Source organism: Periophthalmus magnuspinnatus, chromosome 8 (genome assembly GCF_009829125.3).
Source record: "Periophthalmus magnuspinnatus isolate fPerMag1 chromosome 8, fPerMag1.2.pri, whole genome shotgun sequence".
Taxonomy (NCBI): Eukaryota; Metazoa; Chordata; class Actinopteri; order Gobiiformes; family Gobiidae; genus Periophthalmus; species Periophthalmus magnuspinnatus.
The window spans coordinates 11,214,097-11,238,310 of NC_047133.1; the positions used below are offsets into that span (position 1 = coordinate 11,214,097).

The 24,214-nt window shown below is 39.6% G+C and overlaps 1 protein-coding gene and 6 gene segments (V, D, J or C); all 7 read left to right on the forward strand.

Moving 5' to 3' along the window:
- Positions 1-6,734: 6,734 nt before the first annotated feature.
- Positions 6,735-8,331, forward strand: LOC117374740 (immunoglobulin alpha-2 heavy chain-like). Its single transcript, XM_033970928.2, has 3 exons — positions 6,735-6,787; positions 6,862-7,175; positions 8,014-8,331. The coding sequence occupies exons 1-3, from the start codon at positions 6,742-6,744 to the stop codon at positions 8,329-8,331; spliced, it is 678 nt and encodes a 225-aa protein (XP_033826819.1). The 5' UTR covers positions 6,735-6,741.
- A 762-nt stretch (positions 8,332-9,093) lies between these two features.
- On the forward strand, positions 9,094-11,751 carry LOC129456466 (Ig heavy chain V region XIG14-like). The segment is given in 3 exon segments: positions 9,094-9,136; positions 9,220-9,544; positions 11,490-11,751. Coding segments are annotated over 3 exon segments (630 nt in total).
- A 532-nt stretch (positions 11,752-12,283) lies between these two features.
- On the forward strand, positions 12,284-12,830 carry LOC129456445 (Ig heavy chain V region 1-72-like). The segment is given in 2 exon segments: positions 12,284-12,378; positions 12,457-12,830. Coding segments are annotated over 2 exon segments (366 nt in total).
- A 3,165-nt stretch (positions 12,831-15,995) lies between these two features.
- Positions 15,996-16,483, forward strand: LOC117374742 (immunoglobulin heavy variable 2-26-like). The segment is given in 2 exon segments: positions 15,996-16,038; positions 16,125-16,483. Coding segments are annotated over 2 exon segments (402 nt in total).
- Positions 16,484-17,765: 1,282 nt separating this feature from the next.
- On the forward strand, positions 17,766-18,202 carry LOC117374746 (immunoglobulin heavy variable 2-26-like). The segment is given in 2 exon segments: positions 17,766-17,808; positions 17,892-18,202. Coding segments are annotated over 2 exon segments (354 nt in total).
- A 1,151-nt stretch (positions 18,203-19,353) lies between these two features.
- Positions 19,354-19,886, forward strand: LOC117374747 (immunoglobulin heavy variable 3-33-like). The segment is given in 2 exon segments: positions 19,354-19,493; positions 19,564-19,886. Coding segments are annotated over 2 exon segments (372 nt in total).
- Positions 19,887-23,688: 3,802 nt separating this feature from the next.
- On the forward strand, positions 23,689-24,167 carry LOC129456467 (immunoglobulin heavy variable 4-59-like). The segment is given in 2 exon segments: positions 23,689-23,731; positions 23,815-24,167. Coding segments are annotated over 2 exon segments (396 nt in total).
- The last annotated feature ends 47 nt before the right edge of the window (positions 24,168-24,214 follow it).

Genomic DNA, 24,214 nt, shown 5'->3' on the forward strand with positions numbered 1-24,214 from the left:
CTCTGTGCAGGTCTCCTCACCTGCCTTCAGCTGTCCTGCCTACCACCCCACCCACCTGTGACAGGACTATAAAGGCCTGACTGTGCACTCACTCTTTCCGTGCTCCCATCGGACCTGCCCAAACCTGCCTTGTTGTCGACTTCCTCACTAGCCATCTCCATGCATTATTGAGTTTGTCTTTTACTTTACACACCACTTTCAGATCGCACATACATCATCTTCACTTCTTCCATCACATGCATTACAGTACTGATACTTACACGCTCACACCTCATCCCTTATTTTTTTTGTAAACATTAGTCTACATTTACTCCTTTATTTGTAAATGTAACCTTATTTTTGAGCATGTTAACTCTGGTGTTATCTGTCTTGATGTTATGGCATTGAGCCAGTCATAACAAAATGGGAGGGTCTGTCCTAAGTATAAACCCATGGTTTTCTTCAGTTAGTTTAAGTTTGCATTGTGCTTTGTTTGTAATCCGGTTTTTGTTTGTGAGCACTTGTGAACATTTGTCACATCAGTTCAGCTCCTGTGTTTGTTGAATTTAGCTGTTTGTGTGTTTCCTTATGGATTGTTGTTGCACTCTTGGGGAGATGTCCTGGAAGTTTGGTTGTTGTTTATCCATTGCTTTGGAGCAGGACAGGAGTTTGTTTTCCATAGTTTTGGTCAGCTGTGGTTGTTTATAGGCTCAGAAGATAATTGTATAACTTGTAATGTGCACTGAAGTTAAAAGGTGTGGATTCCTTTGCACGTTTAGCAGTGTTTCTCAGCAGGGGTTTTGCTGCATTGTGTCACAGTAGTGTGGAGGTACGTGAGGGTGGGTGGAACATCCGCTTTCCTTTCTCCCTGCATTGGCTCGGGAGCGTGCTGTGGTTTCTGAGAATTGCCCGCATCTTGATTGTTTGTACTGTGCCATCTGTATATGAAGCATGAAAACCTACCGCCGCTCTTCCCGAAAACTAGGGGGTGTGTTAACAAGCTCTCGATTAGGTAATCAGCAGGATTTCCTTGTCTGTAAGTATTGTGTACATTGATAAGATATCACCTCAGCTTCTGTAGGCTTGTTTGTTTGTGTAGTCATGGATGAAGTTGTAGAAGGCCACATTGAGTCGCCATGTTTCATCGGCTTGGAAATGTGCACAAATGAGCAACTGCAGAGTTCTATAATGTGGATATTGGACAGACTGATAGCAGCTCAAGTTAGAGCAATGAGTGTGTACGTGTGAAAATGTTCCTCCTCTTCCAGTCCATGTTCAGTCCAGGTGATGTGTTTGGTGCTCATGCAGTTACTCAGTCAAAGCAATTAAAAACTGAGGGCAAGGAAGAGGTTGTTGTTTCAGTGCCTGTTCCTCCCTTCTCCATCTCGCACACTGATCTGGTGAAGGACCAAAAGGCTGGCAGCACTTTGAAAGAACTAGTGGATATGGTTTGTTCTCCATATTACATATTGATTAGAAAATGGACATCTCACCTAGAAAATTTCAGACCCTGCCTACCAAGTAGTGATGCCTTTATTGTGAGGTAGCACTGCAGATCTCTCACGACCAGTGTGACTAACTTGGTGTTAGGAAGACTTATGAACAGGTCATGAGGTATTTCTTTTGGCCCCAGTTAAAGAGCTGTGTCTGTTTATTTTAGGTCCTCTGAAAAGTGCCAGTTGGCCAGTAAGCTTAAACTTGCAGTTCCACTTAGTCTTTTGGGCAGTCTTGGATCCTCTGAAAAATGGGACACAGATAAAGATGCATTTTGCCTGCTCTCAGAGTTTGTCATTTTCCTCTCAGCTGTGGCAGAGCTGGATCTGGAGGAGCTTTGTCAAGGTCCCATTAGAGTCCCTCAGTGGGGATGCTGCCTGCCAACCCAGACCCTCTCCTATGATAAAGGCCTAATTGACTGGATCTCTGTGCTCCCGTTGGGCCTGTCCAAACTGGCTTTGCTCCCGGCTGCCTCACTAACCATCTCCAAAAGCTTGGTGTTTCTCAGACTGTCCAACCTGCAGCCTGAGGACTCTGCTGTGTACTACTGTGCCCAACACGCGCTGCTTTTACTTTATTGTGAGGCTGTACAAAAAACAGCAGAACCTCCAGGGGGCAGTAGATGAAAACATTTATGCTCAACATGTGTAGGAAGTTGATCTTGTAGTTTTATCTTCTACTTTTCACTGCCCATTAATTCATATATTGTAATTACACTGCTGATAGTGCTTTATGTGTGGTTTATTTATTGTTTGTCAAGTGGCATTACACTGGAGTTGTATGTTTAATCATCAAAAATCATCCTTGCTACATTTCTTTATTAAAGGTAAAATACATATTAATGAGCAAAATGTATAGGCCTATAAATACATAATGTGGAAAGATGATGCAAATACACAACAACAAACAGGATGTGGGAAAAGTGCACTAAGTCAGTAAATAAGAAAGATCTCAAGTTAAAATGCACATCACTGGTGTAAATAAATCCTCACTGGTAAATTCAATTATTGATATTTTTACTCTCAGCACATGTTTGGATTTAAAATAAATTACTTCCCCCTTTGCTTAAATGCAAACTCCTGCTGTGCTCCTGTGTGTCTATATAAGGCCCATGTGAGAGTGTGACAGTGCACTCCACACTGATGATGTTGTCTGTAGCTCTTCTGCTGCTGCTGGCAGCTGGATCCTGTAAGTCTCTGTTCACATCAGTAAACTCTGGTACAACTAAACAGCACAGTTTGATCCTCAATATTGTGCTCTGTCCTCCACAGGTGTGAAGTGTGAGACACTGACACAGGCAGCCTCTGTGACTGTGCAGCCAGGACACACTCTCACCATCTCCTGTACTGTCTCATACTCTGGCACCACTGCATGGATCAGACAGCCTGCTGGCCAAACCAATGGAGTGGATTGGACAAAATTGTGCAGGATGTACAGCTACAATGAAACCTTCACTGAAGAACAAGTTCAGTATAGAGCATCCCTCCAGCAAGACAGTGACTCTGACTGGACAGAACATGCAGCCTGGAGACACTGCAGTGTACTACTGTGCTCGGTATCCACAGTCACACAAAGTACATCTAGAGCTGTACAAAAACACATCATGGTGTTATTCACTATAGCCACCAGAGGAAGAGACCTCACATCAATCAGATAATAATTTGTTAAGACTTGTTTAACTGCAGCTGGATGTGTGGTGTCATCTTCTGCTTTAATAATATATTGTAACTGTAAATGTTGTATTAGCATAAGAAAAAGTCCTTAGTGGTTTACAAATACTATACCGTTCTTCTATTACTTTATCTGCATGTACAATAGGGGAAGAATGTCTTAAGCAGTGGGACCATCAATATGGGAATTCTCCAGGGCTGTGTACTTTCCCCTCTGATCTTCTCTCAGAGTCAGGGATCATTGTGAATGTGATTTTTATGAGAGCCTGAAATGCCATATCTGATAATTACTATGAAAAGGAGGTAGTCTGTTTGGTGATATTTAACATGTCTCAGTGATGGTCGTGGCAGTTTAATAATGAAAGTGAGTGTTCATAAGTGTAACAATACTACAAACCCCTTGGATATACTATACATTCATAATATTTTTTTTTTTAAAAAGTGACAGAGCACTTCACACCAGGGGCAGAGCCAAGATTTTTATTTGTATTTATTTGTATTTATTTTTTTATTTTTTTTACAGGCGCGGCTAGCAAGGGAAAGTTAAGTTTCTGGAGTAGCACTCAAACATGAATAAAACTTAAGTTGCCTGAGCAATAATATTAAATGAATAGCAGATATAAATTAATATAAATGTAATTGAAGGCACATTACACGATCTTTAGCAATATATGTATGTAAATAAATAGATAGATAAACATGGATAATTTAATGTAACAATTAAATGTCTGCAAGTCCTACTGTTTATGTGTCAGAGAATTCCAGATAAAAAAGAGCCATTGCAAACAAAAGCGGGGACAGGGAGCAACCCTGACATGTTCCTTTTTCCAGGGTAATAATATTGAATGTTATTCCATTTGACTAGACCACCACTTTAGGAGACTTGTAGAGTAATTTCACACACTGAATATAAGAGGCACCAAGACGAACATTTTCTATTAACGTTAGTGTGTGAATAACAGCTTTGCTCCAACCCTGTCAGGTCTGGTTTAATAATAGTGCTTAAAACACATTGTATCTCTTTCCAAATAGTGAAGACAATATTTTGTTTTCTATACTTTTGGTCCACTTATTGGTCCATAAATTATTTAACCTTATTTTGGGCAACTTTCGTATGGAAAGTGAATGCACAAACATTATACAAAATTTGTGCTTTTTGAATAATTTGTGTAACTCTGCAGGAAGCATCACCTTTCCCAGAGCGCAGATTTTCAATATCCTCTATAATCTCAGAAAGTGAAATGAATAGCTGCTGGTCACTTATCTGTGGGAAATTTATACCATTGACTGATTGGTAACTGTCTTAAAAAGGAGAACATTTACTATATTCATATAATTTTTTGCTTTAGTGAGAATGAACATTCCTCTACTTGCTGAGATGACAAAGTGTTAAGAACTGTTTTGGCAACCATACATTTCTTATAATTTTATACTTCACTGTCATCTAAATTTGTGGACTGGGTTTTGAATAGTTATAACTAGTGTAACAGGGCATGATCTGAATTGTGAATTGAACCTATTTTCTAGTCAATAATACAGGATTCTAAAATGCATTGGATAATAAAATAATCCAATTGAGAATTTGAAACACCAGATATCAACCCAGCCCAAGGCAAGGCAAGTTTGTTTGTATATCACAGTTGGTACACAAAGCAATTCAAAGTGCTTTACAGAACAACATCAACATTAAAAGAGAAGAAGGCAGAATAAAAAACGTTCAGTCGTATGCACAGCTAAAAAGAACTGTTTTGAGCCTGGATTTAAACATTGTCAAAGTCTCACATCTTCAGGAGTTTTAGCTCTCGGTTTTAGCTACATAAAACTGAAACACTGATTACTCATGTTTAGTCCTGACTCTGGCACCAGCAGGAGGTCGGTCCCCGAAGTCCTCAGAGTGTGAGATGGTTCATATGGCACTAACATGTCAGAGATATACTTTGGTGCTAGGCCATGGAGAGACTTGTTCATGAGCAGAGCTGCCTTAAAGTCTATTTTCTTTGACCCACAGGAGCCAGCGCAGAGATCTGAGCACAGGACTTATGGGCTAGTACTTCCTGGTTCTAGTCAGAACCCGAGCAGCAGCGTTCTAGATGTACTGCAGCTGTGTTAATGCTCGTTTGGAGAGGCCCGTGAGCAGGCCGTTACAGTAGTCTAGCCCAAAATCAAGTCAATAACATCTGCAGTAAAAAGCTGCTGATGTTGTTGATTTAATGTGGCTGTTAAAGTTCAAGTCTAAGTTCATTATCACCCCTAGATTTCTAGCCTGATTTGAAGGTTTTAGAGAGAGAGAGACTGGAGGTGACTGCAGACATTTTCTCTATGTTTCTGTGGGCCAGTGATGATGACTTCAGTCTTGTCTGAGTTTAGCTGGAGAAAGTTGTTTCACATCCACAGACTGATCTGTTGGATGCAGTGGCAGAGTGAGTCCACTGGTCCATATTCACCTGCTGCAGTGAGACATAGATCTGAGTGTCATCTGCAGAGTTGTGGTCGGACACATTATTGTTGCGTATTAACTGGCCTAACGGCAGCATGTAGAGATTGAACAACAGGGGTCCCAGGGACATTTTATCAGAGACACATGTTTCAGTTTCAACAAAGTACTCCCTGTCTTTTAGATAGGACTTGAACCAGTTTAGTGCCATACAAGAGATGCCCACCCAGTCCTTTAGTCTCTGTAAGAGGATTCCTTGATCGACAGTGTCAAAGGCAGCACTCAGATCTCACAGGCTGCACAAAAACAAGCACAACCTCCAGGGGGGCAGTGGATGATGGGAAATATTTGTGCTCAACATGTGTGTTAAGTGTTAAATGCAGCTGGACTTGTGGTTTTACCTTCCTCTTTTCACTGCCCTTTTATTCATAAATTTGTATTATTATTTATATTATGTAAAGTTCCTGTTGGTTTCTCAGATGTATAATATTATGTCAAGTGGTTGTACACAGTGGAATTGTAGTCAAAAAAAGCATTTTCACTTTTATTTATTGCATTATCATTGTTATATTTATCAACAGTACAATTCGTATTAAAGAACATACAATGTAAAAAGGCAAGTAGCCCACTGACTCATTCCCATTTGACTGACCTTTTTTGTACAGATGTATTAATACATATTCTGATGAAATAATACAAATACACAACAACAAACTGGGAGAAATAATGAATGATTAAAACATTATGTGACGTCGGCCTACAGTGAAACTCATCCCAAATTATATAAAAAATGTGCAACACTAGCACACAACAATCCTCACTGCCCAATACAACTATTGAGTTTTACTCTCAGCTAATGTTTGGATTTCTAAAAAATTACCCTCCCTGTCAGCCGCCACACAGTCTGTGCACTTTGCCCTTTCTTCAGAGTCAGAAACGACAAAGAAACGACAAGAGACTGAAATGTCTTCTGTGATGCTTGTATAAAAGGGAAGGAGTCTGTTTTACTAAACTGGCCTCATTGTTGATTGTAACTTGAATGTTACTAATGAGATTTTAAATATTTCATAAATGTTTCTTTGAATGGGCAGAGTTATGCAAATGATTAAAGATATACAAGCAGAAATTAGGAGGTGTCTCCATGAGAACAGCATGAGTCCGACCATGAGGAGTGTGTGTGTGCTGCTGCTGCTGCTGGCTGTTGGACACAGTGAGTTTGATTGACTGAATATGACCGACTGTTGACTGGATCACACTCACTGTGTCACTCTGTTTTCTCCACAGGTGTGAAGTGTGAGACACTGACACAGCCAGACTCTGTGACTGTGCAGCCAGGACACACTCTCACCATCTCCTGTACTGTCTCGTACAGTGTTAACAACTTCCACACACACTGGATCAGACAGCCTGCTGGGAAAGGCCTGGATTGGATTGGAGGTCACCGTGCAGGATATGATATGTACCTCAAAGATTCTCTGAAGAACAAGTTCAGTGTAAATTTAGACACTTCCAGAAACACAGTGACTCTGCATGGACAGAACATGCAGCCTGGAGACACTGCAGTGTACTACTGTGCCAGACAGACACAGTCAAACAAAGTATACGTAGAGCTGTGCAAAAACACTTTGGAGTGTTATTTACTGTAGTCACCAGAGGAGGAGCTCTCACACCATTAACATAATTTATTAAGGATAAGCATTCTGTAATAGCAACTGGACCTGTGGTATCAACTTCCTCTTTTTACATCTATTTTAATAGGATATTTTTTACAGTCATAGCTGTTGTAAAGATGATGAATTTGGTTTTGAAATTATGCAGCCCCATGTTGCCATTGACAAATATGTATGATACTTCATAATGTAATTCACCCTTGCCACACTGAACACTTTATTTAGATGTAGTCAGCACACAGCGGACTTATTTTGATCTTAAGCTGCTTTTACAATATATCTGCACTGGAGCAAGAGATAATTTATTAACCTCCATTGTATTAAAACCGTCTTTGAAGGCTAGTATTTGGACTTTTTTGATATATTGGTTATATGAGTCCCTGGAAGAGCAGAAAATAGTTGCCAGAATAAACTAAAAATATGTAGTCTTTTAACAATAATTTATATTTAGCTTTTGGCTGCCTTGAAGTTGGAGGAGTCTCATCCATTTGCACAGCCTGCTTGTGCCAGTAAACAGTATTGTCCTTAACATTGAATCACCATGTAGGCCAGACTCACAAACCCCCTCCTCTCCACAGCCCCATGTAAATAATGTATCCCTGAAGTCTACTATTATAAAGTGACAGAGACATCATTTTCAACACAGTCTGACGATGATGAACACACTGGTCCTCCTGATGGATGCTCACCCTGCCCTGTGAGTTCATTTCTCCACAAACATGTTCAGTATGGTTGGATTGTGCATGTATTAAACTTATTTTTTCAGATCTTACAGTCCATTCCCTCTTCTCCGGTGCTCAAAACCCCTCAGGAGTCTCTCAATCTTTCCTGCAGTGGAGCCGGGTTTAACTTTAGTAGCTTCGGGATGCACTGGATCGGACAAGCTAAAGGAAAAGGGTTGGAATGGCTGGGGGTCATTTATTACGATGCAAGTAAGACGATCTATGCAAGCAGTTTTCAAGGGTGCACAGAAATCAGCAGAGACCATGGCAAAAGCTTGGTGTTTCTCAGACTGTCCAACCTGCAGCCTGAGGACTCTGCTGTGTACTACTGTGCTGGATACACAGGCTGTGACTCAATTTGACGGTTGCACACTTCGTCGCACACTACACAGAGGATCACTCTTTGTTGGCTGGGTACTTCGAAGTGTGCAACCAGGGGGCAGTGGATGCTGGGAAATATTTGCACTCAACGTGTAGAGTAAGTGTTAAATGCAGCTGAACTTGTGGTTTTAACTTCCTCTTTTCACTGCCCTTTTTTTCAATATATTTTTATTATAACGCTCCTATTGGAATCTAAGGAAAGATGTATAATATTATGTTGTGTTTTTGTAGATACAAAAAGCATTTTCATTGAAACCCCATACATTTTTATAATTGCATTGTGATTATTGTCATATTTATCAACTTTGCAATTCATATTAAAAACATACAATGGCCACTGACACTTTCCCATTTGACTGAACTTTTTTGTACAAGTCTATTAATACATATTCTGGAGAAATAATACAAATACACAACAACACACTGGGCAATGTGGGAAATAATGAATGTTGCCAGTGAGATTTTAGATTCAGTGCTACATTTATACCCCCCCCCCCCCCCCCCCCCCCCCCCCCCCCCCCCCCGATGTTAAACAAAACAAGTTCAACACAAACAAAAACAATCAGATGTGACGCGGTTCAAAAATAACCATAGATATTTCCACAAATATGCTCAAACATATATTTTATTTTTAGTTTCTCACAAATGACCCTCCCTGTTAGTTTGAATACAAACTCCTGCTGTCCTCCTGTGTGTCTATATAAGGCCCATGTGAGAGTGTGACAGTGCACTCCACACTGATGATGTTGTCTGTAGCTCTTCTGCTGCTTCTGGCAGCTGGATCCTGTAAGTCTCTGTTCACATCAGTAAACTCTGGTACAACTAAACAGCACAGTTTGATCCTCAATATTGTGCTCTGTCCTCCACAGGTGTGAAGTCTGAGACACTGACACAGCCAGCCTCTGTGACTGTGCAGCCAGGACACACTCTCACCATCTCCTGTACTGTCTCATACTCTGTGAGCAGCTACAACACACACTGGATCAGACAGCCTGCTGGGAAAGGCCTGGAGTGGATTGGATACAAACGCACTGGAGGCTTTAATATCAAAGAGTCACTGAAGAACAAATTCAGTATTGATTTAGACAGTTCCACAAAAACATTGAATCTGAATGGACAGAACATGCAGCCTGGGGACACTGCAGTGTACTACTGTGCTCGGGAGCCACAGTCACACAAAGTATATCTAGAGCTGTACAAAAACATCGAAGAGTGTCACACACTGCAACCACCAAATAGAGCGCCGTATACACAGTATATCACTGAGTACCTTTATATGTTGCATGTGGCTCTAGATGATTGCTTTTGCTTTGCCCTTAATGAGTTGGGATCAACAAGATTTGTTCATATTTGCCAGATAAAGATAAACTAGATAAACTGTACTTTATGTTTTATGGCAATGCAGGCTTCTTCTTTCTTAGAATATAAACTAAATGCCCTTAATAAAATGCCCTTCATCAGGTGATGCCATGGACACCAGTTAAACAATAATGTTATACAACTGTGTTTGAAATGCCATATAATACACCTCACATCTAAATAATTCATAGTGATAAAGATAATAAATAAGGGGAAAAATCAAACGTTCTATTACAAAACATTTCAAATAAACGCTATAATAAGTTAAAAAGTTGGCATGAATAAAAAACACTAGATGTAAACAAGTTTAAGAATAAGATGTATTTGTGTTATGCATTCGTGTTCAGGAAGAACAGAAACAGTCAGTGTTTTTTGCATGTGTGTGTGTCACTGTGTGGAGCAGCACAGTGAAATAAGCCACTACAAAAACCTGGGACAAACAGAGAACAGTGATAATCATAAGAACATGAGGTCAGTGTACTCTTCAGAGCCACTAGAGCCAGAGCCCAATGTTATACCTTTTGTACTATTGTCAAACGTCATGTCACATGAAGGTCGACTCTTGTTAATGTTAATTTTACAATGAAAACTGATTCTCAGCCTTATAAACTGCATGATAATTATCCCACCTCTGTTGTACTATGGAAACTTCATGATAACCCATGTTTTACAGAATTTTAAGTCATTTCTATCAAAATTAGCAAGAAAAAACAAAATGTCTGCGTGTCTGAATGGGTCATATTCTGTATAAAACCTGCTAACTCTGTAGTTTACACCACTACAAACATGTCATTGCATGTTATTCCTGTATTAGAATATTTCAGTCTTCTCTCAAATGAATGAGGATGTGTGGTCTTCTCTATGAGCTGAAAATAGTGAACCTCTTCATGACTTATGGAAGCATTTGTTATTAAATAGTTCAAAAAACAAATAGACCTTGAAGATTCCATATTATACCCCAGAATATAAATAAATGAAGCTTTTATATATATCCATCCTCTGCCCCTTCAAACATGTAACAGTGTATCAACAGTTCTCATTGGGGTTTGAGTTATTGTAATTCCCTGCACCACAAACTCTATTCATCTTAATAAAAAGATTAAAAGTGCTCTAAAATGCTTCCATCTTGTGCTTCAGTAATGTTATTGGCTCCCTGTCTCTTCTAAAAGTTGTCTTGCTTGTTTTTTAGTCCTTAAATGGTCTCGCCCCTGTGGACTTGTGTCTTTTTCTGCTCCTGTCAGAGCCTTGAGGTCATGTGACTCTGCTTTTAGAGTTTTCCTTATCAAGGATTAAAACCACAGTTGACAGTTTTCCAAATGAAGACATTATTTTAAGTTCAAACATGTGAAATACTTAGAAATACTTATCCTAAGGTGACCAAAAGCATGTTTAAAGCCACACAGCCACAGGACAATAATCACCATTATAATGACAGACTGAAGTGGTGTGTTGAAGTAGGAGGTGTCCACAATATGCAAAAGTCAGTCCTCCTCTTAAATTAGTGGGATAAGGTCCAGCATCTGCACCAAACCACCACCAGCAATGATATCTGTCAAATATTGCTTGGTTCTTCTTGTGTTTGTCAGCTGTTCAGGTGAGGCCAGTATTTGCTTTTTACCAGATTATCTCACTAAACTAAACTAACGATTAAATGTGTTTTAGGCGCTGATGGCCAATCCCTGGTTCAGTCTGAAGCAGTGGTCACAAGTCCTGGAGGGTCACACCAACTGATCTGTACATATTCAGGATTCATTAGTAATTATGGCACTGCTTGGATCAGACAGGCTGCTGGAAAAGGCCTGGAGTGGATTTCTTACATTAGCGATGGCAGTGCAACCAAGCTCTACTCTGATTCAGTGAAAAACCGCTTCACCGTGTCCCGAGATAACAGCAGAAAAGAGGTGTATCTGCACATGAGCAGCCTCAGAGCGGACGACACTGCGCGGTATTATTGTGCTAGAGACACAGTGAGACGGGCAGTGGCAGAGCTGTACAAGAACTACTTCCTCAATAGTTTTAGGAGTTTCACTTACATCACTTAAATGAACAAAGTGCTGCAGTTAATGTGAAAGTGCAGATGGTTAGTCCTGTGGAGAATAAGTCTGGATATTTTGTTCACTAATAGTAAATCTCCCATAGCGTTACAGTATATGTTCATTTCTGTGTGAAACTATGACATCATAAAAAGTAAATAAAATAAAATAAATTACATAAAATACACACTCGCAAACAACATACAAACTAGAAGATGAATGCAAACCCTGACCCTGATAAAACATCATATTTGGCCACTATTTTCCCAATAAAAATCCAAATTATCAATGTGAAATATTTGTTAAAATCATGTTTAAACTAATTTCTTGTCTTTGTATTTTAATATACCAGTTAGCATTAAGTAAAGAGAAATTATGTAAAACAGGCTAGCACTGGGGGTGGAAAATACATAAATGAGCAAGTTTTAGTTTTACAATCCTGTTTATGTCCAGCAGAGGGAAATATATGCAAATAAACTCTCTTTATATTGACACAACTAGTTATGTATCATTGTGCCTCAGCAAACAGAATTAACTGCTCCATTTTGAACTCAGTACAAAACACAGAGTGACAGTTTTATTTAAGAATGGGAACTGTTATTTTGATGACTTTTGTCTTTATAGCTACAATAAGCGGTAAATATGTATGCATGATTTAATGTGTGGTTGGTGGTGGTTTTGTGTATATTAAATGGATATGTTTTTCCTGTACAGGTGTGTGGACAGAGATCAGACTGGAGCAGGAATCTTCTTTGGTGAAAAGAGCTGGAGAAAGTGTGAAAATGTCCTGCGTTACATCTGGTTTTTCTATGACAAGCTACTACATTCACTGGATACGGCAGAGGCCAGGACAAGGGCTCAAGTGGATCGGCAGAATGAACGCTGGCAGTAATGATGCCATTTACGCCAGTGCCTTTCAACAACGCTTCACTCTGACTGAAAATGTCCCCAGCAGCACCCAGTACATGGAGATCACAGGCCTGACAGCAGAAGACACTGCTGTTTACTACTGTGCCCGGGAAGCACAGTGACAGGAAGAATGCAGCTCATGTACAAAAACATCCAACCAAGTGCTACTGTGGATGGACTTTTCAAGCACAGGCTGAAAATAAACTCCAAAACAAATACAATGACATTTGCTATTTTTCATATTCTATTAAAAGCACAAGCCAAACTAATGCCTTATAACAATAAAAGGTCACATCCTATATCACCTCACAAATCACTATAAACATCTAAATGAAGAACTTATGCATTTGGAAGAAACTTTTTGAAAATAAAGCTCTTTTTTTGTATAGACTTAGATTAGATGATGATGTGGCTGAAATTAGAATGTGCAATTTTTGGAACCTGCAGGGGACAGTTTTACCTCCAACGCTCTTTTGACAATGATGTTGTAAAAAACGCATGATCATTGTGCTAGTGTGTATGTGTAAGTGTGTGTGTGTGGGTGTGTGTGTGTGTGTGTGTGTGTGTGAGTGTGTCTGAACATGACAAGACAGACTTTTATTTGACAAATTCCCCTCACTTTCTTCAAGCATGTAGTAATATATATATATATATATATATATATATATATATATATATATATATATATATATATATATATATATATATATATATATATATATATATATATATATATATATATATATATATATATATATATATATATATATATATAGATAGATAGATCATAAAATTAGAGGACATCTGACCACTTATTGGATAATTTTATTAATGAAAATTGAACTTTTGCTTATATTTTAACAACACTAACAGGTGATGATTGTGCTGGTCTTTCTTTCTGCTGCCAGAGCCAACCAAGACCATACATGCAGCTAACGTCAGCGTAACTATCACACATATTATTTTTATTCACCTCATTAAAAGTGGTTATTCTTTCAGTCTATTATTTCTTTCATCAGATTACTGTGAAAATGCCAAATATTCCCATGTATGTTCTTAATATGTTTGCAACTATTTAACCAGTTTTTGCTTCTACTTTTGATACAAAAATTAAAGTTTTTATAAGAAGAATAAATGAAACCAATGAGATGTCATGAGATTTCAATTTTATGAGATCAAATGTATGTACACTTTGTTGATCCTCATGGGGAAACTTTGGCTCTTTGTGTGTGTGAGGGGAGGAGTGTATGCAGAGCAGATGTAAATGTGTGTGCAGTACATAGTGTGCTGCTGCTCCTCCTCGGTCACATGTGCAGTCTCAGGATGGACACACTCACTCTGCTGTGGGCTGCTCTCTGTCTGCTCTGTGAGTTTTCCTCTTTCACACTCGACATCAGCTCCTGTTATTGAAGCATCTCCTCAACACATTTCTGTCGTCCACAGGTGTGAAGTGTGAGACACTGACACAGCCAGCCTCTGTGACTGTGCAGCCAGGACACACTCTCACCATCTCCTGTACTGTCTCATACTCTGTGAGCAGCTACGAGACACACTGGATCAGACAGCCTGCTGGGAAAGGCCTGGAGTGGATTGGATATCACTGTCGTGGATGTACCGGAGCACTGAAAGATTCACTAAAGAACAAATTCAGTATTAATGTAGATTCTTCCAGTAACACAGTGACTCTAAATGGACAGAACATGCAGCCTGAAGACTCTGCGGTGTACTACTGTGCCAGACGAGCACAGTCACACAAAGTATATGTAGAGCTGTACAAAAACCCTCTCCTGTTATTCCCTGTAGCTACCAGAGGGGGGGGGCTCTAAACCCACTGAAACATTTTATTATGGCTCCATAAGCCTACAGACTGCGTTGTCTTGATTTAAACAACAAGACTAAAGGAGTAGTTGATGTCATAATAGAAAAACTGAAGTTTATGTTGACTCCTACTTGTTGCAGAATGGTGTTTGTAGGCTGTTATTCTGACGTTTTTTTTCTGATATTGGTTATGTTTGTCATCGGAAGTGGAAAAAGGTAGTCAACAGTTTATTCATGATTATGATTTAGTCTTATCTGGTGTAGGTTATTTATTTGGCAGCAAAATAACATAAAGCCTAAGAACGCTTAAAATACTGTTAAGTGGCAAATTAGACAATTAATAGTAATTTACATTTAGCTTCTGGCTGCCTTGTAGTTGGAGGAGGCTCATCTGTTTGCACAGCCTGCTTGAGCCAGGAAACGGTATTGTCCTTAACTTTGAATCAGCATGTAGAACAAACTCACAAACCCCCTCCTCTCCACAGCCCCATAGAAATATTGTATCGTCAGAGTCTACTGTTATAGATACAGTCTGGTGATAATGAACACACTGATCTCCCTGATGAGGCTGTTACAACATTAACATGACTTATTTATGATTCTCTGTCCAGTATGTTTGTTTATGCCCAATGTTGAGTCTGCATGTTTGAATCACACTGAGAAAATATGATTTTGTTATAATTTCTGAAGCTCCTCCCTTGGGAATTCCACTCCTTAAAACTTTTTGAGAAAATAAATGTATGTCCACAAGACGAATGCAGGTGGATTATGAGAGGTGCTTATGGAGGTAAGACTTTTTAAATATTTCACACACTTTCTGGCTTTAAATGCAGTCTTTGTAAATGCATGGTTGTGTTTGCTTTATTTAAAATTAAGGTCAATATAAGGCTGGTTTCCACAAAGCAAGTTGTTAGCATGACTGTTTATCTACAAGAGTGCAAGAACTGTACTAAGATTTGAATGTATTTCCTTGACAGAGTCTGCAAACATGAAAGAGTGAGTGGGACCCATCAGGAAAGTTTAACCACCATGTCTCACCCCTTGGTTCAGCACGGACACAGTACACCAGTTTGGTATATCCATTTCTGCACACCATGATCTCTCCCCTGCGCCGTTTGGTTCACTGCACATATTTGAACAGACTGGCTCCTCTTTTTTTCTTTAATTATAATTGGAAAAAACTGTGGGTGAACAAGTATTTGAAGAAAACCTTTTTATTGTGGAGAGATGATGGAAATACATAATAAACAGGTGTTTGTGGGAAAAGATGAATGATTAAAGAAACATTACTTTACCTCGTGCCTACAGTGACCAGGAGTCAGGAAGAAAGAAGCTCATCCCAAGTTAGACAAAAACATGCAAAACTTGCCTTCACCAATCCCCAATATTAATATTTTTGCTCTAAAGTAATTTTTGGATTTCTAATAAATGCTCCTCCCTGTTAGTTTGAATACAAACTCCTGCTGTGCTCCTGTGTGTCTATATAAGGCCCATGTGAGAGTGTGACAGTGCACTCCACACTGATGATGTTGTCTGTAGCTCTTCTGCTGCTGCTGGCAGCTGGATCCTGTAAGTCTCTGTTCACATCAGTAAACTCTGGTACAACTAAACAGCACAGTTTGATCCTCCTCAATATTGTGCTCTCTCCTCCACAGGTGTGAAGTGTGAGACACTGACACAACCAGCCTCTGTGACTGTGCAGCCAGGACACACTCTCACCATCTCCTGTACTGTCTCATACTCTGTTGGCACATCTACCCACTGGGTCAGACAGCCTGCTGGACAAAGCCTGGAGTGGATCGGTTATCACTGTTCTGGATGTACTGGAGCACGGAAAGATTCACTGAAGAACAAGTTCAGTATAAATGTAGATTCTTCAACCAAAACAGTGACTCTGACTGGACAGAACATGCAGCCTGGAGACACTGCAGTGTACTACTGTGCTCGGGAGCCACAGTCACACAAAGTATATCTAGAGCTGTACCAAAACTCATCAGATTGTTATTCACTATAAGCACCAGAGGAGGAGCCCTCACACCACTAACATCATTTGCCAAAAGTTGAGTAATGACAAGTCTGTGGTATCACTTTCCTTCTTTCACAGATGTGAAACAATGATGAATTTTGTATTGGAATTATACAGCCCCATACTGCATTTGAAAAAAATATCAGATAAAACACAAAATTGTTGGTACCCTTCGGTACAAAGGACATTCCCCCAGAAGCCACAAACCTTCTCGGAGAATGTCCTGTAGACAGATTAGACAAGAATGGAACTTTTTTGCCAAGGCACATGAGCTCTATGTTCACAGATGGAAAAATTAAGCATATCAAGCTAAAGAAACATGTCATCTTGAAAAGGCCAAAGTGGGCCAAAATACCTGCTGAGAGGTGCAGAAGTCTCATTGACAGTTACATGTATCATTTGTTTGCAGTGACTGCCTCAAAAGGTTGTGCAACAAAATATTAAGTTAATTGACAAACTTGAAGATTGCCCGTGAGATTTAAATTCCTGCATAAATGTTTGTTTGTTTGTTTTTTTCTTTTTAATGGGTGGAGTTATGCAAATGGATCAAATAAATAAAAGCAGAAGGTGAAAAATTTGCCTGTGCAGTTGCAGCATGTTGTCAACAGATGCATTTGCTGACTCCCATTGAGACAATAAAAACACAACAGGTCAATGAATCTGAAACCTCCTATTTTAAAAATAAGAAATTGTTTTTGTTATGCTTATGCAAGCATGTGTGCTTGAGTGAATGAATGTAAAACAACCATAGCAGTAAATTAAAAACAAAACAACACAATATACTGAAGCATTATATTTATAGAGTGTAGTCTCTTGTCTTGGCACTAGAGGAGCTGATTGTTTCTTCCAGGTTCTCTTCTTACTGTTCATTTGTGTCCAGGGTGAGAAATTGAATGTTTTGAGAGTATAGTCAGTATACTGCCATAAGGTCGTAAATGTGCAGTCACACACAACCTCAAACAGAAGAAAAGGAGAGTACAGTAAATAATAAAAGTTTCATGTGACCACAGGTCTTCAGTGAAAACAGCTGATGATGATGATCAGAAGTTCTGATGTTAAACAAAACAAGTTCAACACCAACAAAAACAATCAGATGTGACACAGTTCAAAAATAACCATAGATATTTCCACAAATATGCTCAAACATATATTTTCTTTTTAGTTTCTCACAAATGACCCTCCCTGTTATTTTGAATACAAACTCCTGCTGTGCTCCTGTGTGTCTATATAAGGCCCATGTGAGAGTGTGACAGTGCACTCCACACTGATGATGTTGTCTGTTGCTCTTCTGCTGCTGCTGGCAGCTGGATCCTGTAAGTCTCTGTTCACATCAGTAAACTCTGGTACAACTAAACAGCACAGTTTGAACCTCAATATTGTGCTCTGTCCTCCACAGGTGTGAAGTGTGAGACACTGACACAGCCAGCCTCTGTGACTGTGCAGCCAGGACACACTCTCACCATCTCCTGTACTCTCTCCTACACCGGCTACAGCACTGCATGGATCAGACAGCCTGCTGGGAAACCAATGGAGTGGATTGGACACAATTGTGCAGGATGTACAGCTACAATGAAAGATTCACTGAAGAACAAATTCAGTATAGAGCATCCCTCCAGTAACACAGTGACTCTGAATGGACAGACCATGCAGCCTGGAGACACTGCAGTGTACTACTGTGCCAGAGCACCACAGTCACACAAAGTATAGCTAGAGCTGTACAAAAACACATCATTGTTATTCAGAGACTTGTTTAACTGCAGCTGGATGTGTGGTGTCATCTTCCTCTTATAATAATATATTGTATTTGTAAATGGTGTTTTTGCATATAGTGGTATCTCTACAGAATTGTATAACATTGTTTTACATGTTTCAAAGAAGATATGCATTTTGTTTACGTTAAATTGCCTTTGGTAAATCTAACTGGCAAAGACACATTTAACCTGCCCACTGTCTTTCAGGAGTTGTTACACCAGATGCACTTACTAATGCCTAATGGAGGAACAAAGAGACAACACGTCAAGTTATCTGAAATATTATACCATTCATCCATTATTTTATCTGCATTTACTGGATTCTTCTCCTGCTCTGTACAGTGCATAAATGTCATTAAAGTCCATGGTAATACAGTTGTTTTAGACACAAACACAGTAGGAGTCCTTGTGCCACTGCAGCATTAAGAACACTGATATTTTCATGTCGGGACATACAGCTGCATTTAACAAATTATTAATGCCTGAAGTGAATTAATGAAAAACAAGGATTGTCGTGGGAGAGTGAACCTGTACAAGATCATAGCTGTAGAGAAGGTTACATGTTTGACTTTGAGGAGAACCTGAAATAACTTGTGATAGTTAGAATGAAAAGGAGTGAGTGTGTTTGGTGATACTTACATGTCTCAGTGATAGTTATGGCAAACATGATATCAATTCCATCACAAACAATTTATAATGGTCATGTCTGGGTACAGTCCTCTGTGTTAATTGAGTTGAACACAGGAGGAGTGCATCTGTGTGCCACCTCTGCATTATGAACACTGATATTTTCACCACGTGTCACTATGTCCATAAACAGAACAGCGATTCACAAACACAAGGTGGATTGAACCTTTGAAACTTTGAAACACGCCTAGACACACTGCTTGTACACACAGCCTCATTAGGCAAACCCATGACTCAAGTGAATTAATGTGAAACAACTGCAGCAGAACATTAAAAACACAACACCGTGTGCTGATGCAATATATTTCTAGAGTGTAGTCTCATGTCTTGGCACTAGAGGAGCTGATTGTTTCTTCCAGGTTTGCTTCTAATTGTTGTGTCCAGGAAACGGTATTGTCCATAACTTTGAAGTAACCTCACAAACCCCTCCTCTCCACAGCCCCATGTAAATATTGTTTCCTTAGAGTCTACTGTTATAAAGTGACAGAGACATCCTTTTTAACACAGTCTGATGATGATGAACACACTGGTCCTCCTGATGGGGGCGCTCACCCTGCCCTGTGAGTTCATTTCTCCACAAATCCAATATGTGTGAATTGTGTGTGCATTTAACTTGTTTTTATTTGTCAGATGTGAGTTGCCAGATCCTCCAGTCCATTCCCTCTTCTCCGGTGCTCAAAACCCCTCAGGAGTCTCTCAATCTTTCCTGCAGTGGAGCCGGGTTTAACTTTAGTAGCTACGGGATGCACTGGATCAGACAAGCTGAAGGAAAAGGGTTGGAATGGCTGGGGCTCATTTATTACGATGCGAGTAAGACGATCTACGCAAGCAGCTTTCAAGGACGCATAGAAATCAGCAGAGACAATGGCAAAAGCTTGGTGTTTCTCAGACTGTCCAACCTGCAACCTAAGGACTCTGCTGTGTACTACTGTGCTGGATACACAGTGGTTTGACTTTATTAAAAGGCTGTACATAAACCAGCACAGCCTCCAGGGGGCAGTGTATGATGGGAAATATTTCTGCCAAACATGTGTAGTAAATGTTACAGGCAGCTGGACTTGTGGTTTTACCTTCCTTTTTCACTGCCCTTTTATCAATATATTTTTATTATGACGCTCCTATTGGTTTCTCAGATGTGTAATAGTATCTCATGTGGCATTACACAGTGGGATTGTACATATAAAAAGTATTTTCACTGAAACCTCACTGACTCCATATTTTTTCATAGTATTTTTTATCATTGTTATATTTCTTTATAAACAGGACAATTCATATTAAAGAACATACAATATAAACAGGCAAGTAGCCCACGGACTCATTCCCATTTGACTGACTACAAATACACAACAACAAACATGGGAAATAATGTGGGAAATAATGAATGAATAAAACATTATGTGACGTCAGCCTACAGTGAAACTCATTCCAAATTATATAAAAAAATGTGCAACACACCAATCCTCACTGCCCAATACAACTACTGATACTTTGCAGCTGATGTCATCAACATTCACTGAGAGTGTGATGCTAACTGTAGGCTCTGCTCTGTCTGAGGCTTTATTAGACTTTAATCTGAGCTTTATTTTTACACAATCTGACTATAAAGAAGAACATTGGAGATACATTTAAAACACCCCCAGTGTGATGTCACTGCAAAGTATCAATTGAGTTTTACTAATTTTTTTGAATTTCAAAAAATCACCCTCCCTGTCAGCCGCCACACAGTCTGTGCACTTTCCCAGTCAGAAATGACAAGCGACTGAAATGTCTCCTGTGATGCCTTTATGAAAGGGAAGGAGTCTCTTTTACTGAACTGGCCTCACTGATGATTATACCAAACTTGAATGTTGCCAGTGAGATTTAAAATATTTCATTTTTTTTTTTTTTTTTTTTTTATGGGCGGAGTTAACCAAATGATCAAAGAAACAAAAGCAGAAATAGGGAGTTGTCTCCATGAGAACAGCATGAGTCCAACCATGAGGAGTGTGTGTGTGCTGCTGCTGCTGGCTGTCGGACACAGTGGCTGTGTCTCAATTCGCCAAATGCACCCTTCAAGGGTCCTTACGAAGTACTCTTCAAAAGTGTAGTTTGAAGGTTCCGGTCGAGAATCTGCCCTCCTCAGTGTAGCCGTCTTGCTGAAGTGGGACAGGCCCACACCACGGACCGCACTTCCACCGCTGTCTTTGAGCGTACGATACGTACATTATGTACGTTATTTTTAATGATTTATTATTTAATAGAAAAAAAGTCAAGATGTCGTCTTCGCAGCCGTTTCATTTTTTTTAGATTGAATATCAATAGGCAAATATAACGTTCGAGGTGATTTTTTTACTCAATTGTAGCTACTTCATAACTTAAACAAAATATACCTTGTGAAAACGTAATAACAGAGACAGAGGTAACAATATAATTTCTACATTCATAGTCTATAAACCAGAGAACACTGATTAGTTGTACATATAGTGGGATATTGCAGTTTAATGGTTCGGTATTTTGTCCAGTGTCTACACCACTTTAATAACAGTAGAGGGCACAGTTTCCCTTCTATGCCGTGCCAGTTCTTTTCATCTGATTATTATAAGGTATTTTCTAGCAGTGCAGCGCTACATCAAGCTAGTATCTTGATTTACTAACACGAAGGTAAATGACACATGCCCACGAGGGGCGCAGACCTATGGAATGTACCGGAACACATGAAGATTTTGTGCACGTCTCAGGACTCTGTTCTGTCCTTTCCTCAGAGTCCGTTGCTTCATTGTTCACATTACCTGTGTAGAACTCATTAAACCCTTCTGACTTTACGTTTCAGTCTCTTGGTCTTTGACGCTTACAATAGAAACGAACATTCTTACATTATTCTTATTGCAGTAATAATTTTTAATGATAAAAATGTCTTCTTATTGTCTAGCAATAACTGCACATTCCTTTATTCCATGTAACTCCTTTTTAATCATCAAACACACTGTACAGATCTTTATTCAGATTTAACAGTTTCATGTCGCTCTGTTGTAGATGAGGTAAACCAGTACGAACATTTGAACGTATATTGCGCAGTGGACTCCATTTTCTTCCCTTTTTTGCGTAGACGCGGTGCATGACGGGATATAGAAGTGCGTGAAGTGTGCACGGATGCAGGCTTCGGTTACGTCTGATCTCCATAGAAACGGTGCAAAGGGAAGGGCAGGTTTGTCGGCCGCATTCAGTAGGGTGGGTTGAAATGGGACAGCCCTTGTCGCGCCGGAAATTACGTCACTGCCCTTCGTACCGCCCTTCCAATGGTGATTCTAAGACCAGGTGGGCGAATTGAGACACAGCCAGTGAGTTTGACTGACTCAATATGGCTGACTGTTGACTGGATCACACTCACTGTTTCACACTGTTTCCTCCACAGGTGTGAAGTGTGAGACACTGACACAACCAGCCTCTGTGACTGTGCAGCCAGGACACACTCTCACCATCTCCTGTACTGTCTCATACTCTGTGAGCAGCTACTGGACAGCCTGCTGGGAAAGCACTGGAGTGGATTGGATATCATCTAGCAGGATCCACACTGTACCTCAAAGATTCACTAAAGAACAAATTCAGCATAAATGCTGTTTCCTCCGGTAACACAGTGACTCTGACTGGACAGAACATGCAGCCTGGAGACGCTGCAGTGTACTACTGTGCTCGGTATCCACAGTCACACAAAGTATATCTAGAGATGTACAAAAACACATGAGGCTGTTATTTGCTGTAGTCACCAGAGGAGGAGCTCTCACACCTCTGAAATCATGTGTTAAGATTTGATAAACTGCAGCTGGACCTGAGGTGTCAACTTCCTCTTTTCAGAATATAAATACAATATTTGAAAATGTTGTGGTTGTATTTGCATTAAGTTCTCTGTTTTGTTTTAAATTCACACTGTCACTTGTATTACAAAGAGCATATGCATTTTATTTAAACTTTTTAAACTGTCTTTGATAAATCCATCTGACAAAGGCACATTTGAGCTTTTAAGAAATGCAACTTTGCTGAAAAACCTGCCTGTGCAGTTGCAGCATGTTGCCATCAGATGCATTTGCTGACTCCCATTGGGACAATAAAGACACAACAGGTCAATGAATCTGAAACCTCCTACTTTAATAATAATTATTATAATTTGTTTTTGTTATGCTTATGCAAGCATATATGCTTGAGTGAATAAATATGAGTGAATAAATATAAACCAACTATAGCAGTACATTAAAAACAAAACAACACAATATACTGAAGCATTATATTTATAGAGTGTAGTCTCTTGTCTTGGCACTAGAGGAGCTGATTGTTTCTTCCAAGATTCTTCCAAGTTTTCCTCTTTGTGTCCAGGTTGTTGTGAATGAATGAAGAGAAATTGAATGTTTTGAGAGTATAGTCAGTATACTTCCATAAGGTCGAAAATGTGCAGTCACACACAACCTCAAACAGAAGAAAAAGAGAGTACAGGAAAATTAATAAAAGCTTCATGTGATCACAGGCCTTCAGTGAAAACAGCTGATGATGATGATCAGAAGTTCTGATGTTAAACAAAACATGTTCAACACCAACAAAAACAATCAGATGTGACACGGTTCAAAAATAACCACAGATATTTTCACAAATATGCTCAAACATATATTTTATTTTTAGTTTCTCACAAATGACCCTCCCTGTTAGTTTGAATACAAACTCCTGCTGTCCTCCTGTGTGTCTATATAAGGCCCATGTGAGAGTGTGACAGTGCACTCCACACTGATGATGTTGTCTGTAGCTCTTCTGCTGCTGCTGGCAGCTGGATCCTGTAAGTCTCTGTTCACATCAGTAAACTCTGGTACAACTAAACAGCACAGTTTGATCCTAAATATTGTGCTCTCTCCTCCACAGGTGTGAAGTGTGAGACACTGACACAGCCAGCCTCTGTGACTGTGCAGCCAGGACACACTCTCACCATCTCCTGTACTGTCTCATACACTGGCTACTACACTGCATGGATCAGACAGCCTGCTGGGAAACCAATGGAGTGGATTGGATATAATTGTGCAGGATGTACAGCTACAATTAAACCTTCACTGAACAACAAATTCAGTATAGAGCATTCCTCCAGCAACAAAGTGACTCTGAATGGACAGAACATGCAGCCTGGAGACACTGCTGTGTACTACTGTGCTCGGTATCCACAGTCACACAAAGTATATCTAGAGCTGTACAAAAACACATCAGGCTGTTATTCACTTTAACTACCAGAGGAGGAGCTCTCACAACATTGAAATCATTTTCTAAAGGT